The sequence below is a fragment of the Rattus norvegicus genome, chromosome 15, assembly GCF_021556685.1.
Source record: "Rattus norvegicus strain SHRSP/BbbUtx chromosome 15, alternate assembly SHRSP_T2T, whole genome shotgun sequence".
Lineage (NCBI taxonomy): Eukaryota > Metazoa > Chordata > Mammalia > Rodentia > Muridae > Rattus > Rattus norvegicus.
In genome coordinates, this window is record NC_141548.1 from 101,853,584 (window position 1) to 101,867,859 (window position 14,276).

Genomic DNA, 14,276 nt, shown 5'->3' on the forward strand with positions numbered 1-14,276 from the left:
ACCATCCACCTCCCTTCAGGAAGCAAGGTCTCTCAGTGTCCCTGACCTCACTAAGTAGGCTCGGGTGGCTAGCCAGCCGGCAAGCCCCAGGGATCCTGTCTCTGAGATAACAGCACAACACAGGCGTCTTTTTCACATGTGTTTTGGGATCAAACTTGTGTTCTCATGCTTCATCAGAAAGTTGCTTTAGTAACGGAGCTATTTCCCAGTTCTAAAACTTAATGTTTTTTTACTGTCATTCTTCGGCATGTAAGTAACAAATTAAATATCTTTGGATCATATGTTAGACAACAAACGCAACCATTTCACTAGTGAAACTCAATTCCAAGTTAGCTTTCATCTGTAATAAACGGTAAAGTTACTTATATGCCTGATTTGTTTTGACGTCAATTTCCTGATGACTTACTATTGGTCAAGCACTTGGTTCTTTGGTTCTGTACCTATTTTGCATGCCCACATGCTTGGTGTCATGTAAAATTTCCTGGGTAAAAAGGGGTCACAACTAGAAAATGTTTAAGTGTCTGTGCTCCAAGCTTTGCCTAGGTCCCCTGTGTATCCTCACGTCCTGCAAAGCCGCCTGGCGCTCGCCCTGCCTTAGAGTGTGCACAGCTGGTTCACTGCCACCACCACACGGTGCAAAGGTGAGTGTCTGCCACGGTTGCTCATCCTTGTGGTGCCATCATTTGAGCAGTGCCTGGCATCTCGTAATACAAAAATAATGGTTATTAAATAATGTTTTTAGGAATGCTAACCCTGAGGGACCCAAAGAGGACAGGAACTCCATAGGAAGACCAACAGAGTCAATTAACCTGGACCCTTGGGGGGGTCCCAGAGATTGAATCAGCAACCAGAGTGAGCTCAGGCTAGACCTAGGCCCCTGCACATCTGTAGCAGAAGAGCGGCTTGGTCGTTATGTGGGTACCGTTGCCTGCCTGCCTGCGGATCCCGTGTGTGGGAGTGTGAAAAGCACCTTGGATCCTGGTTGAGGAGGCTTGAAACCCCAGTGACCCTGAAAAGGATGGTAGGCATTTTACCTGATTCCCAGGAAACCAGGCCAGTCATAGCCCACAGCCCTTCATAGATTTGTGACCATCAGTCACATAAGGGCAATGCCCAATCCCCTCCACGGGTCACATAGGCTCAAGACAGCTCTCCATTATAATGAGGTACCTAAAGGCCTGGAGGCTTAGCCAATCACCCTTTCTTCCCAGACTGTCCTCCTTGCAAAAGGTATTTAATCTCAGGCCCACCCTGAGACGAGGGGTATGGTTTTACTCATCCACTTTCCACCATGACAATAAGTGCCAGGGACTGCCTCTTCATGGGATCCACTGTGAGGAGACACAGAGAAGGCCTCTGCCTACAGAGTTGCTCTCCAATCTCCTCCCTGCACTGCCAGCCACTTCCAAATCAAATCAAGCCTGCAGCCCACCACCAAGCCAAGGACTGTCCCCTTGGGACCAGCTGGAGCACCCCCTCATTTTCCCCCTCAGTCCCAGGCTAGATCCAGCCCTGCAGACCCCTATTCCGTTCTCAGCTCCTCCACACCATGCCAGCGGCGCCTGGATGCCCAAGAGTCAGAGAACTGACTGCCCGGCCTTCCTTCAAGCCTGGGAACCCCGAGGCCGGCTCCTCTTCTGGAAAGAAAAGGGGAGGCTGGAATGGGGAAGGACCTGTGTAGAGGGTACTGGGAGGAGAGACAGGGCTGATGTTGGGTTGTAAAGTGGATAAATAAATAAATTTAATAAAAATGTCTACATTGTACAAATAGTTTATCTAAAATACCATCAAAGGTTTATCTGATCTTTTATTTTTAGAATTTAAGTCAAGAATTGCTAAGTTTCAAAGTCACTTAAGCCAAACAGAGTACAACAAACGAACACTTAAAACTAATTATCTTCCATTTACATGTGAGTAAAAATAAAACTATTTAATAATCGGCAGTAAAAAATCTTCTGCCTATATGGTTAAAGACTTAATTTTTATGGGACTCTACATTCATATCTATTTTATTTCAAAATAAAAAATCTTTCCTTTAGAATAATTAGCCCTATAGTTTCTGTCGCTATAACTTAGCTTTAATGGCCATATTTTGATATTCATATATATGTGCACATGTTAATGGATATGCACATTTTGGCATATATAAAAGTAGGAATTATATTTGATAGATATGATATGAAAACACATTATCTGACCTTTTAAGGGTAATTATTGGAATTATTGTTAAGAGTTTAAAAGCAAAATATATGGGTGAAAAAATGCAGCAAGGCCAGTAAACATCTGTCCAAACTCACAGATTGTACAATGCTAAGAGTCTAAAGGACAGACTTTAAATCATACTAGTGTGTCATTATACGTGTCATTATTAGTGGACTCAGGCGAAGAACAGCTCTGAGTAAGGAGGCCCTTCCCTTCACGTGAATGAGTGGAGGAGGGAGGAGAAATCTCCGTATCTTCCTCACTTCTGCTGTAGTCTTAAGCTTCTTTTAAAGTCTATTAAAACAAGAAAACAATCCCAAAGTTAACAGCATAACCAGTGAAATTAAGGTAAGTTAGGAATTTTGGTTTTCTCTTTAACATGCAACGATTACCAACTGAGTTGTCCTACAGGCTTTATACCTTAGAAAGGAGTGCTTACGACAGTTTCTCAGCATTTCTGTTGCTGGGATAAAACGCAATGGCCAAAAGCACTCTGGGTAGGAAATGGTTTATTTCAGGTCACATGTCCTGATCACAGTCCTTCATGAAGGGGAGTCAGGACAAGAATGTGGGCAGGAGCTGGAGGGAGACCGTGGAAGAGAGAGAGCTGCCCATAGGCTTGCTCCCTAAGTCCTTCTTTCATGCCCACCACCCACTTCTTTTCTTTTTCTCAGTTATGAAGCCTAGGCTGGCCTGCGTGTACTATGTCACCAGGCTGGCCCAACCAGCATGCCCAACCCCAGCCTGCTTTCACTGTACACAGGAACACCTGCCCAGGCTGCTCCCACCCAGAGTATTACTGGGTAACATTCAACCACTTACAGGAGAATGTACCACAGGCTTGCCCACAGATTTATCTGAGTTGGGGCATTTTCTCAACCAAGGTTCCCTCTGTACAAATGACTCTAGCTTGTGGCAAGCTGACATAAAAACAGGCAGTGCTGTTTCCACCGAAACATTTTTTCACGTTTAGAGAGGATTTTTCTTGGCCTTGTTTTGAGACAAGGTCTCAGGCGGCCCAGGGTGACATTTGACTCAGTATAGAGCCACGGATGACTGAGATGCCAGGAGCCTGTCACTGAGATGACAGGAGTGACATTGTGCCCGATTCTTTGGTAGTGCTGGTGACCCAAACCCGGGCTTCCTGTATACTAGGCAAGAACCCTACCAACGGAACTAAAAGCCCAACCTTCAAATTCAATGATCAGATTTACAAATCAAGTGGTGTTCATATTTAATTATTACCTAATACATGTACAGAAGTGTAAGTTTTATATGCCAAAATGTGCACATCACTTACCCGTCTGCTTATAGACTGCTAATTCTGTTACTGTTTCCACAAACTGCCAAAACTTTTCATTACTTTCTTCTGCCATGAATTCACTGTTAAAAACCCATAGTAGATGAAGACAAAATGAGTCAGAGGCTATGAACCACACTGCAGAACAAAACAATGCTGGTGACGAAACATTCCAAGTTAGTATGAATTACTGATATCCATTTAGTGTAACACGGTATGAAAATAAATTAAATTCTGCCTGAAGTAATTATATATGTGATGATGCAAAAAAAGATTACACTATGCATTACTTTTGGCTTTTTCTTATCATTAATTATCAATTAGAAATGTGTAATTTGTTTTTCCCTCAACATGAAAGATCATTAAGGTGAGGAAAATGAGAGCATTAAAGGTAAATAGTAAATATAGAGACCATTCATTGTTCATTAACAAAATCGGTTCTATAAATACTACATAAAAGTCATAAACAGTAGCCTATTGCTAGAGATACCAAAGAGACATGGAGAGATCAAAGTGCAGACCATCTGGGGAGAAAACTCATCAACAGGCTTAACCGTCTGTGATCTATGCACACTACAATGATGACCAACCTGGAAAAGGATGCCCTTTATTTCAAGAGCAGAATGAATGTTACGGGAGGAGTCACCTATTTTCTGATTGGATTCAAGGCCCACTAGACAGGAGGAAACTCAGGTCTGGTACTGTAATCCTTGCAATACACATCTAGTGGGGATGTTACAGGCCCCAGGAGGGAGCCCATTATTGTTTTTCTAAATGGACATAATATTAATCTACCTTCTAAAAACTTATTTTCACACCTACAGGTTGATGTTGCTCCCAGAGAAGCTTTGTACAGTGGAGGGAAGTCAACACAATGACTTAAAGCTGACTAACATGAAGAGAGGCTGTGTCTGTGGTGTGCTCTTCCCTCAAAAGGCAAACAATACCACTTCTCTGAAAGCTCAGGCACATTGTAAAGAAGAGAACGGAAGACTACAAGAGTCAGAGCTCTGTTGTGAAACTGTCTTCTGGACACAAGGACACTGAACTCATAGACTCACAGTAGCTGTGGCTGCCTGCATAAGACCTACGTAAGATCAAGCTGGCCCACCATCTAGCAAGGACAGGATTGGGGCTCATGAGGCCCCAGCCCACGCTGAGAAGCTTTAGCAGCTAACTGAGGACTTCTAGAGGAAGGAGAATCAGCTTTATTTGGGTATGGGTCCTGGTAGGTTACTCAAGCTCAGGCAATGGCAGAACACTCAAGTATATGTTAGTAGCACTAATTATACTCAGTGGCTTATGAAGTGGAAATTTCTGGTTTTGCTGGAGACTCAGTTGTGTCATGTGATGTTTTCTCTGGAAACTGTCTTATGAGAGGGTGTTTCCATGAGAACAGATGTGGTGCTTTTCTGGAACTTGCCTGGTGAAAGGGCATGTGATGTGTTCTTGGAAAGAACATAAATATCACCCTTCCTTGGGCTTCACTGACACTGGTCTTGGCTGACGATGCTCTTGCATTGGCTCACCTTGCTTTCTTCCCTGATTATGACTTGTGACTTCATAGAGTGAAACATAACAATGAACTTCTGGTGGTGCTCTAACTGCTTCTTGTCACAGCCACAGATCTACTGAGCCTCGAGGTTTCTTCTGGATCAAGTCACTGCTACTGATTCATGTTTGGTGTTTGCTGAGTGGACTGGAGTGCCACTGCCGACTTGTGTTTGGTGTTTTGCTAGTGGACTGGTACTGACAACGAAGATTGGAATTACCCCAAAGAACTATTTCTAAACAGGTACACAAGCCCCATTTCCTATTAACCTTTCTTTTTCCCTACCTCTGGTGGCTGGTGGGCAAAAACAGAGGAGGTTGACATGTTAAAGAACCATATTTAAAGTAGGTTTTGAAAAATCTAGCCTACACGGTTACTTTTTTTTTTTAAAGTGAGAAGACATGAATGGTGGGGCAGGGCAGGAGGATTTGGGGGAAGAGTGGGTAGATATGGACAAAATTCATTGGATGGATATATGAAATTATCAAAGAATAAAAATATTATTGTATAAAAGTAAAAACCAAGTAGTTCTGAAGCCAAAATACTAAATATATTTACTGCTTATTTACAAAGACAATATTACTTAAACTAAAACCCTAATATGAAAATGAACAGGAAACTGTTACACTGTACAAGGACTTCTGGCTTAAAGCTTAAATAATATTCCACTTTTCAAGAGTTTCTGGGGAAAAAAGTCAATGCCAATTAAGACCAATGAAGTGTTATTTAGTCCAGTGTAGAAGAGAATGAAAACATCTTAAAAATGGCCATCTTAATGATGACCTAAAAACAAAAAGTAAAAGATTTAAAAGAGGGACAATGCTAACTAGGATATAACAAAAAGTTGAATAACAGGACTTTAAATAAGGAGCAAGCTTAATATTCAGTTGGTCAAATAGCAACACACAGCTTGAGTATCCCTGTGGACCAGAAGTTCTTGTTTTAGAGCCTTTGCACATGGAGAATGCTTATTTTGGAGAAGAGAACAAACCCTAAGTGTGTAGTTTATGTGTCTTACACACACATAGCATGTAGATAACTCTATACAATAGTTTGTGTTTTGCTTTTGTCCCATGAGATCAGGTACAGAAGTTCCACTTTGGAGTCATGTTCGCACTAACAGTTTTGGGTTTTAGAGTATTCAGGATTCAGATGTGGGATGCCCAACCTGCACTGTGTAGCTCTAGGCAAATGTATGACCCATTAATCAGACAGTATGCGACTATACTTACTTCTCTCAATACTACCCTGCTCCAGACAGTATTCTAAGTATTCTGGGATTGCCAGCTTATACAGTTGCAGTGGAAGTGGCTGAATATCTATGAGTCGCCTCCCTTTATTGAGCAAATGGTGCTGACTTCCCCGTTGATCTGACCTTGGCCATCTCTCCAGATCACATTCATAAACAGTCTCCTGTTTCCCCCATCTTTTCCAATATAAACAGTCTGAGAAAATCTCCAAATAACAAAGTGTAGCCTCATCTTCCCACAGCCTATTCTCTCTTTATTCTGAAGCTTATTTACACAGCAGGAGCTACAAGGTGGCATCTTGGATACTTCTTGAAAAGCTCCTCAAGTAACTGTGACAACTGCCCAGATCTGTTGCTCCCAAGTCGGTGCACACAGGTGGTTGAACCTAAGTTAGCCAGGATATACAGCTGGTATATAACAAGACTCGCCTCTTCTCGTGCTTCCGATAACTCCTTTCAATACCCACTTACCAATGTCTTGTTCGAGATTATTCATTCTCCAAAATAACAGCGAGTTCTACACATTCTTGAGTCCTCACCAGAACCACCATTATTTTGGTAGCCTCCTCAGGATGTACAGACCTTTTCAGAATTTCTCAAAATTCTTCTAGCCCAAACTCACAGCCACTTCTCACATTTTAGGTTCTTGTTGCACTGAGATCCTATTTTTGGTACCAAAATCTACACTAATTTCCCAGTGCTGTTGTAACAAACTGCTGAAACCAGGGTGGCTTCAAAAATAAAGACTTATTCTCTTACGACTCTAGATGCACAAGTCCAGAATCTGTGTGTGGATGGCACTTTACCACTTTTGAGGACTCTAGAACACACTGTTCTTGCTTCTGCTAGTTTTATTCACTTCAGACGTTGTGACTTGAGGCTACTTAATTCCAATCTCTGCCTCTAGCTTTGTATGACCTTCTCCTTAAGTATTTTTATGTGTCATGACACTGGACTTAGGGCCCACTAAGATAATTAAAATGCCCTAATATTATCAATTACGTTTGCAAAAACCTGATCATTGGCAGACTTGGGTGCTAGGATGTGGACATCTCTCTGTGGGAGTCACCATTTGACCTACCAGAAGTAATGGGGGTGTGAAATTTGGCTCAGACTTGGTTGTAGAAAGTTTTAAGGAACACTCTATGGAAGTGATAATCTGAGATTCATGGGAAGGAAAATGTCAACCATGCAGCTAAACGTTTAAACACACACACTAAGAAGAGGGGAGGAAGTAGGATCCGAGGGGTGGGGGTGGGGGTGGGGTGGGGGGTGGAGGATGGGAGGGAGGGACTCCTAACGATAGGTGAGGATGTCCCTGACTCTTTCACCTCCTCTTGGGACACTTTTCCTCTTATTGTGTTGGATCATCCAGCCTTGACATGAGGCTTGAGCCTAGTCGTACTGTAACTTTTTGTGCCATGTTCAGCTGATGTCTCTGAGAAGCCTGCTATTTTCTGAAGGGAAATGGAGGGGCAGAGGATCTAGGGGAAAGGGGACGTTGGGGAGGGAGGGGAAATTATAGTCTGGATATAGTTTAGGGGAGAATAAATAAATGAATAATGAAAAATATTGACTGATGGGGACTAAATGTAGGATCCGGTCCACGCACCGCCAGGAGGCAGCCTGGAAAAGAGGAAGCAGACACATTTGATCTAGTCAATAAACCTTGTGTACCATCAAATAAATGCAACCTAATACAGCGATTAGACTCTTGTTTTTAAAGAACCATGGGATGTTGTTTTGTAAATACATAAAAGAAGTTTTAAACTGCTTCTGCTCAATATTAAAGAACTGAAATTGAGACAGTCTCCCTTTCGTAAGTTCACACTAGTCACACAATCATACAATCCTCAGGGACTAGAAGGGTGTGCCACCATGAGAAGCAGAATTCCTATTTGTTTGCTGGATTACAAAAGAACAAATCCAGTACCTACGTCTGCTTCCTACTAGGTAAGTACACAGAATGAATTAACAAGTCCCGTTGGATGTGATTTGTGGGGAGGAGGGTGTATCTGAGATGCTGCCTTCTCCACTGCTAATTGTGCTCCAAAGCGCTATCAGCTGACTAGAACTTTGCAGAAAGCGCCCGCACTAAACGCCACATTCCGCCTTCCATGTCCACAAGACGCTCAGAAACAGGAATGAACCCGGGACACGGACGTTTTAAAAATCGTAGGCCGGTGGAGAAGATGGGGCGAGTGAGTGACAGAGTTGTGCTGTGACGACCGTCGGGAGCAGTAATGCTCAGGGTGCCAGGGCGCGCAGAGGGAAGAGAAAACACTGGATCAAAGAGCCGCTAGGTTTGAAGGGATGGAGTGTAAGGCTCCGGATGCTGAGGGGACGCGGGCTCGCTCCAGAAGACCGCAGATGTAAGGGGATGCTGGGGTTGGGCGGGAGGACACCTCCGAGTGGCGGCGCCCGGACTGGATGGACATCGGATCTGAAGGGACCCTGGTCCGAGGGGACCAGGGATCTGAGCAGCATCTTGCCGGAGGGGATGTCTCGGGGATGCCAGGTCCCTCCGCCCGCCGCCACTCCCCGGCGGCGGCGCTCGCCCGGCCTGGGCACCCACCTGGCCTCCAGCAGCAGCGGGGTCTCGGGCCACTTCGCAGCCAAGTGTGCGGTCACCGCCTTGGACGCAGTCGCCGTGCTGGCGCCGAGCAGGGCGAGCCACAGCGCGACGGAACGTAGGAGCAGCCGCAGTCCCTTCGCGGCTCCGGCCCGCGCCATGGCGCGCTGAGGGAAGCGCGAGAAGCCACGCTAAGGTCTGCTCCTCCTGGTACCCTGCCGCCCACTTCCGGTGGGGGGAGCTGCAGTCCGTTACTCGGCCTGTCGTGGGCATGCGCATGCGTGGCAGGGGAGGTCCAGGAACACAGTGTGGGGAGCCCCCGGGTGGACGCCGGGTCCTTTGCGGACGCTGTGCCGTTGTGAGGATGCTTGGAGGCGCCGCCTCGGGGTCTCGGGGAGCCCGGCCTTCCATACCAATCTATCACTAGCTGGAGCTGTCCCTTCCCAGCTGGTCAGGGACCCCTGGGTGACGGCCAGCTTCCCGTTAGAATCACCTCGAGGGAGCAGGAGCTAGACTAGGCCTCAGAAATGACGTAAGAAGCCGCAGGCGACTCCGTGTGCAATGCTGGGAGAGCTGTGGTTTATCCATGGGTTTTCCCTGCTCTGTGGCTGGGTCTGAGGGCTGCACCTCGCCCCACCCTTAGGATCCAGTCCTGCCACACTTGCTTTTGGAGTTGGATGCAGAAGCGTGACCCTTGCTCTCAGCCTCGTGGAAGGCCCAGGTGATTCCTGTGCACTGACAAGACTCAGAGGCGCTGCTGCAAAAGATACAGCTGAATGGTGGTGGTGGCGGTGGGGTCGGTGGGGGGAAACGTAAAAGTGGGGGAAAATAGCTCAGAAGGAGCATAGAGACATTGCTTCCCGTTTGTGTACCCATCTACTCTGTGGGTACATACCATCTCTTCCAGCTGCTAACACACACACACACACACACACACACAGGAGAGAGAGAGAGAGAGAGAGAGAGAGAGAGAGAGAGAGAGAGAGAGAGAGAGAGAGAGAGAGAGAGACAGAGAGAGACAGAGAGAGAGACAGAGAGACAGAGACAGAGAGACAGAGAGAGAGAGCGCGCGCAATACATTACCCTTGTATGTTTTTTCTTTTGAAGCTGCTATTCTAAAAGTGCTCAGGTAAGTCTCAATGCCAAAGTGGAGTCTTTCTTCACTACTGATTTCCCTCCCAGCGACTCTTTCGTCAGCTGTCACATCGTTGGATTTTCACTTTAGGACCTGAACACAGAGCTTACTTATTTCCCCACTGTCGATAATACTTTTCTGTGAGAACTCACGCCTCACTCATATCTGGAACAATTTATGTCGAGGGTCAGTAAGTATCGAAAAAACCTTGGGAGGTCCTTGGTAGTCCACGGAAAGCCAAGGGCAGTGAACGGCATTTCCAGTCATGGAGCATGAGGAAAAGTATAACATGTTTTGTTTTCATTCTTCATTTTTGGCTGAGATGTGGGATAGAAGGAAATGGGATGTTGACAGAACCAGCCTTAAATGCCAGCACACCTCATACTGTATAAGTCACATGCAATATATTATTAAACTCAAGTTAGATACTAATTTAGTAAGATAATAACTAAAGTTAGATACAAAGAATCTTAATTCCTGTTGAATTCAGGGAAGTAGACATGCCACACTATTCTTTTGGAGAGAATGACATTCACTTAATATTGACCATTCATTCACACAATTGCACGTTTTATCTCTTTCAGTACTTTCCTAGCAACTGAAGTTCCTTTAGAACATTTTCTCACAGAGACCAGCTCTCCAGGGTTGTTTCTTTGCTTGCAGATAAGAGGACAAGAGTGGATGACCTTCACATTTTTTTCTCTATGTAATTGCCTGGTGCAGGTAGAAAAAAAAATCCAACTGCAAAAACCCAGCAAAGCACACTTAAGTCAGTAAAATGGCTAAGGACTCTGAAATCAGTAAATTATAAAATTTAATCAATTAAGTTCTAAGAACCAATAACCCTTTGGTTGGCCATGAATGGTACACATTTCAGAGATGTAATCATTCGTTAGCATTTCCTTCTCTTTCTTTTTTTTTTTTTTTTAGGAAAATGAAATCCAAGGTTAGTCACTTCAGAGTACTGTGAAAGAAAAATTCATAACAGTTTTCATTCTATGTGGAAGAAGTGATTAATGGGTTCTTTATAATAAGAATCGTGCTTCATGGAATAAATCATCTTGAATTCTTAAGGTACAGAGAGGGCTACATTCATTGATTTTAACGGTGCTGTGTGAATAAAGTTAGATCCTAAGAATCTTAATTTTCTGAGCTGCAATGAAGTCTTGGGTTTAAGTGACGTTTATAACTCCCTTTTGTTTTTAGACAGCCTTTTTTGTGAAGCAGAGCTCATGCTCATGTTTTGATTGGGATAGTTTAAATATGCCAGAGTGCCCTGCCCTTTACTGTGGTTGGGAAGTATTCATAAACCTAAGGGATCTATCACATCTCCCTTCCAGGCAAGATGATGTCAGAATCACAAGCAAAGGAATAACGGCTGAAAGTGCTCAAACCCAAGGATCAGCAAGTCCAATTTTAAAAACTTTCCACGCTTTATTAAAGCTACACATGTCCAGCTCCATTTCACCCGCTTGTTTTTGCTGTCCCAGGGCTGAAATAGCTTTGTGTACACCAAGCTGGCATTTTACAACTGAGCTGTCCAATCTCTAACAGTGTGTCTTAAAGTGTGTGTGTACACTTGCATGGACAGTCCGTTATGGGGGCTTTCAATAATTATCTTGACAATATGAGAACTTATGCTTGCACACATACCTAGTGAGTTCATAGTTAGTGAGGTCAAAGTACCTACTATTGGAGCAAGATACAGGAAAGATAAAATTGGTCATTTTAACCATATAGATTTGCTGATCAGACTGTGAACTGTGATTGTGTTATTTACCAAAAAGAAAAACTGTTTCAAGGTTTTGTGTGGCTCTGCCTTCGCACACACCTTAATCCCTCTGGCTGGAATACAGACACATCCTTAGTACACACTTTTAATACCAAACAATGAAGATAAAGTTAGTTTGTAGAAGGAAGCAGCCATGTTTGAAAGTGATGTCTAGTTGAGTGGCAGACACGGTGATGAATCAGAGAAAGATTTGACAGAATAGGATATGCCCAGCTCTCATGAGAAGAGAGGAAAGAAAATCCACTTAAAAGAGCTTAAGTAAGCTCTCTTAAGCACACGCACAGAGAAAAAGAAGGCAGTTTTACCAGGAAAGTCATACAGAGACAGGTTGCAGAGAGACACAGGAGAAGACAGAACAAGTCAGAGAATGAGAAGGAGCCAGAAAATTTAACAGATTGCTAGAGTTAGTTTGAGGCCAAGCAGAGCAAAAAGTTAGAGGCCAAGAGAGAAGCCAGACTGAAGCAGTCAGCTTGGAGAGGAATCTGAGCCAGATAGCTGAGTTAAACCAGCCAGCCAGAGTTCAGAAAGAATAGGAAAGGGTGAGTTAGTTATTCAGCAGTAAGTCTAAGAGGCTGAAAACATCCGGGGCCTAGATAAGATTTCACAGAGGCTGGAAGGTTCCAGGACTAAGCCTAGGCTAGCCTCCAGGCGACAATTACCTCAGGCAAATGAAAGGTACTGTTTCTGTAGTCTACAGTGCTGACGACACTCACAGCCATGCAGCTGATCCCTAGGGTAGTGACAGGCCATATCTTTTAAGTTCAGACTCCATTTTAAAGAACCTGACCTAAGTTTGAACTCAAGTAAACTAACAGGCGGGTACCTAACATTAGTTTCTGAGTTGCACCCCCTCCCCAACAAATCCTGAGCCTAACTATAGTCTCTATGCTAATCCTAAGAAGACCTGCATCTCCAGGTTATTCCCCCAACAAACCTGCACCCCCACATTATAAGCCCATTCCTGCCTAACAACACCAATGCAGAGGGGAGCAGAAATTAAGTTTATGATGTGACTCCCAACACCAGCCAACTACATTAAAGGCCACAGTAGCTTTTCAATTAAGCGCTCGCACACTTACCCCTGGTTGCTGCTTACTATAAAGCCTTGCCGGGATAGACATTTGGGACTCCTTCACCACCAAAACCATCCTGTGTGCCTGTGTGAAGTTGGGGGCGGGGGTGCTAGCTGGAATAAAGAGCCTGCTGTGAGTTGCATCAGATCAGCTCCTGTCTGCGTTTGGGGGATCTCTAACACTTCCCTGGAATGCAAGAGCTCATCTTTCACCCTCTCACTGTGCCTCTATTACCTGACTCCTCTAGATAGTCACCTGGGTAAAGTCACAATTCTCTGAAGCCTTCTTAATGCTTTAGCTTGTCTCAGAGTTGCCTTCCTTTTTAGGGCTGACCAATAAATATTCTCTTATCCCACGGTGGCATTTAATTGGTTCATCCCTTCCATAGAAATTTTTCTACCAAACTTTAGTACTTGTTAATAATTCTGTCATGGATCTGAGTATAGAAATAATTCTTCGAGCTTCTGCCTTGCGTTGTTTCAGATCTCCGCCATGAAGTGGAGTTGCAGCACCATACGTAATTCAACTTTTAGTTTTATGATGAGCTGCCATGCTGTTTCCCCTAGAGACAGCATGGTTTCACTCACCATTCTGAAGACAGGACTTAAGAGACTGATTCAGTTGAGCCCTTGCCACTTCCTGAAGGACAGCAGCAACGAAGGGTTGGTGGTAGCGCTCCCTGGGAGAGAGCTCCTGTCTAGCTAAAGTCCAGTACTGAAAAAAAAATTAGCTTCACAACAGAGCAGATAGGCTTCTTCTGACAATTCTGTAAAGAGCAGCTTACGCGAGTGAGAGGCTCTCACTCAAACTAGAAGTAAGTTTTTATGGCATTCAGCTCAGAGTGGTACAGTCTTTGGTTGGCCATGTTACATTCTAACCGTATTGTCACAGCTGGTGGCTGTGTATTCAGGCTTCGTTAATAGGCTGGAGAAGGAGGAAAGATAAAAACTAAAAAATTGCACATGGTTGCCTGACCGCGCCGATTCTGTTCCACACAACTGTCCCCAGAAATGACGTCAGTTCATTAGCTGGCTCCGTGTCCCATGATTGTCTCTCTCCTGATAAATCCTTGGGAATAGAATTTCATAGCTGGGATGTTTTCCCTTGCTTGACAAGGTTGGGATTCTGTGGCTGAGGCATCAGGAGAGGAGGTGTAGACTCACAGCAAATCTCACACATCCCTTCTCCAAGTATCTCCTTTTGAAGCAATAGTTAATCTGGAAAGAAGACGTGTGCTGAAATTCTAGAAGACGAAAGTTTAGAAGGTCATATCAATAAAAGGACTGTCTGCTACAAGGATGTGTCTCCAAGCTTAGGATAACTACTGTAGTGTGAGAGTAACTGGGGAAATCAACCCTAATTGCTTGAAGCTGCAGTTATGGAGGGCCTTTATTTCGAACA

At 44.3% G+C, this 14,276-nt stretch overlaps 1 protein-coding gene and 1 long non-coding RNA gene across 5 annotated transcripts in view; one reads left to right on the forward strand and one right to left on the reverse strand.

Moving 5' to 3' along the window:
* The window catches only part of Uggt2 (UDP-glucose glycoprotein glucosyltransferase 2), a 159,552-nt gene extending 150,447 nt beyond the window's left edge, over window positions 1-9,105 (reverse strand). For 3 of the 4 annotated variants that reach the window (XM_087586273.1, XM_087586275.1, XM_087586274.1), the window contains exons 1-2: window positions 8,879-9,105; window positions 3,503-3,585 (exon numbers count right to left, since the gene is read on the reverse strand). In XM_087586273.1, coding sequence (XP_087442399.1) covers window positions 3,503-3,585; window positions 8,879-9,036 — 241 coding nt within the window. In that variant the 5' untranslated portion in view covers window positions 9,037-9,105. 4 annotated transcript variants of the gene reach the window in all.
* Window positions 9,106-9,180: 75 nt separating this feature from the next.
* On the forward strand, window positions 9,181-11,477 carry LOC120097083 (uncharacterized). Its single transcript, XR_015639067.1, has 4 exons — window positions 9,181-9,407; window positions 9,519-9,596; window positions 10,941-11,084; window positions 11,351-11,477. It is a non-coding gene; the product is annotated as an uncharacterized LOC120097083 (long non-coding RNA).
* The last annotated feature ends 2,799 nt before the right edge of the window (window positions 11,478-14,276 follow it).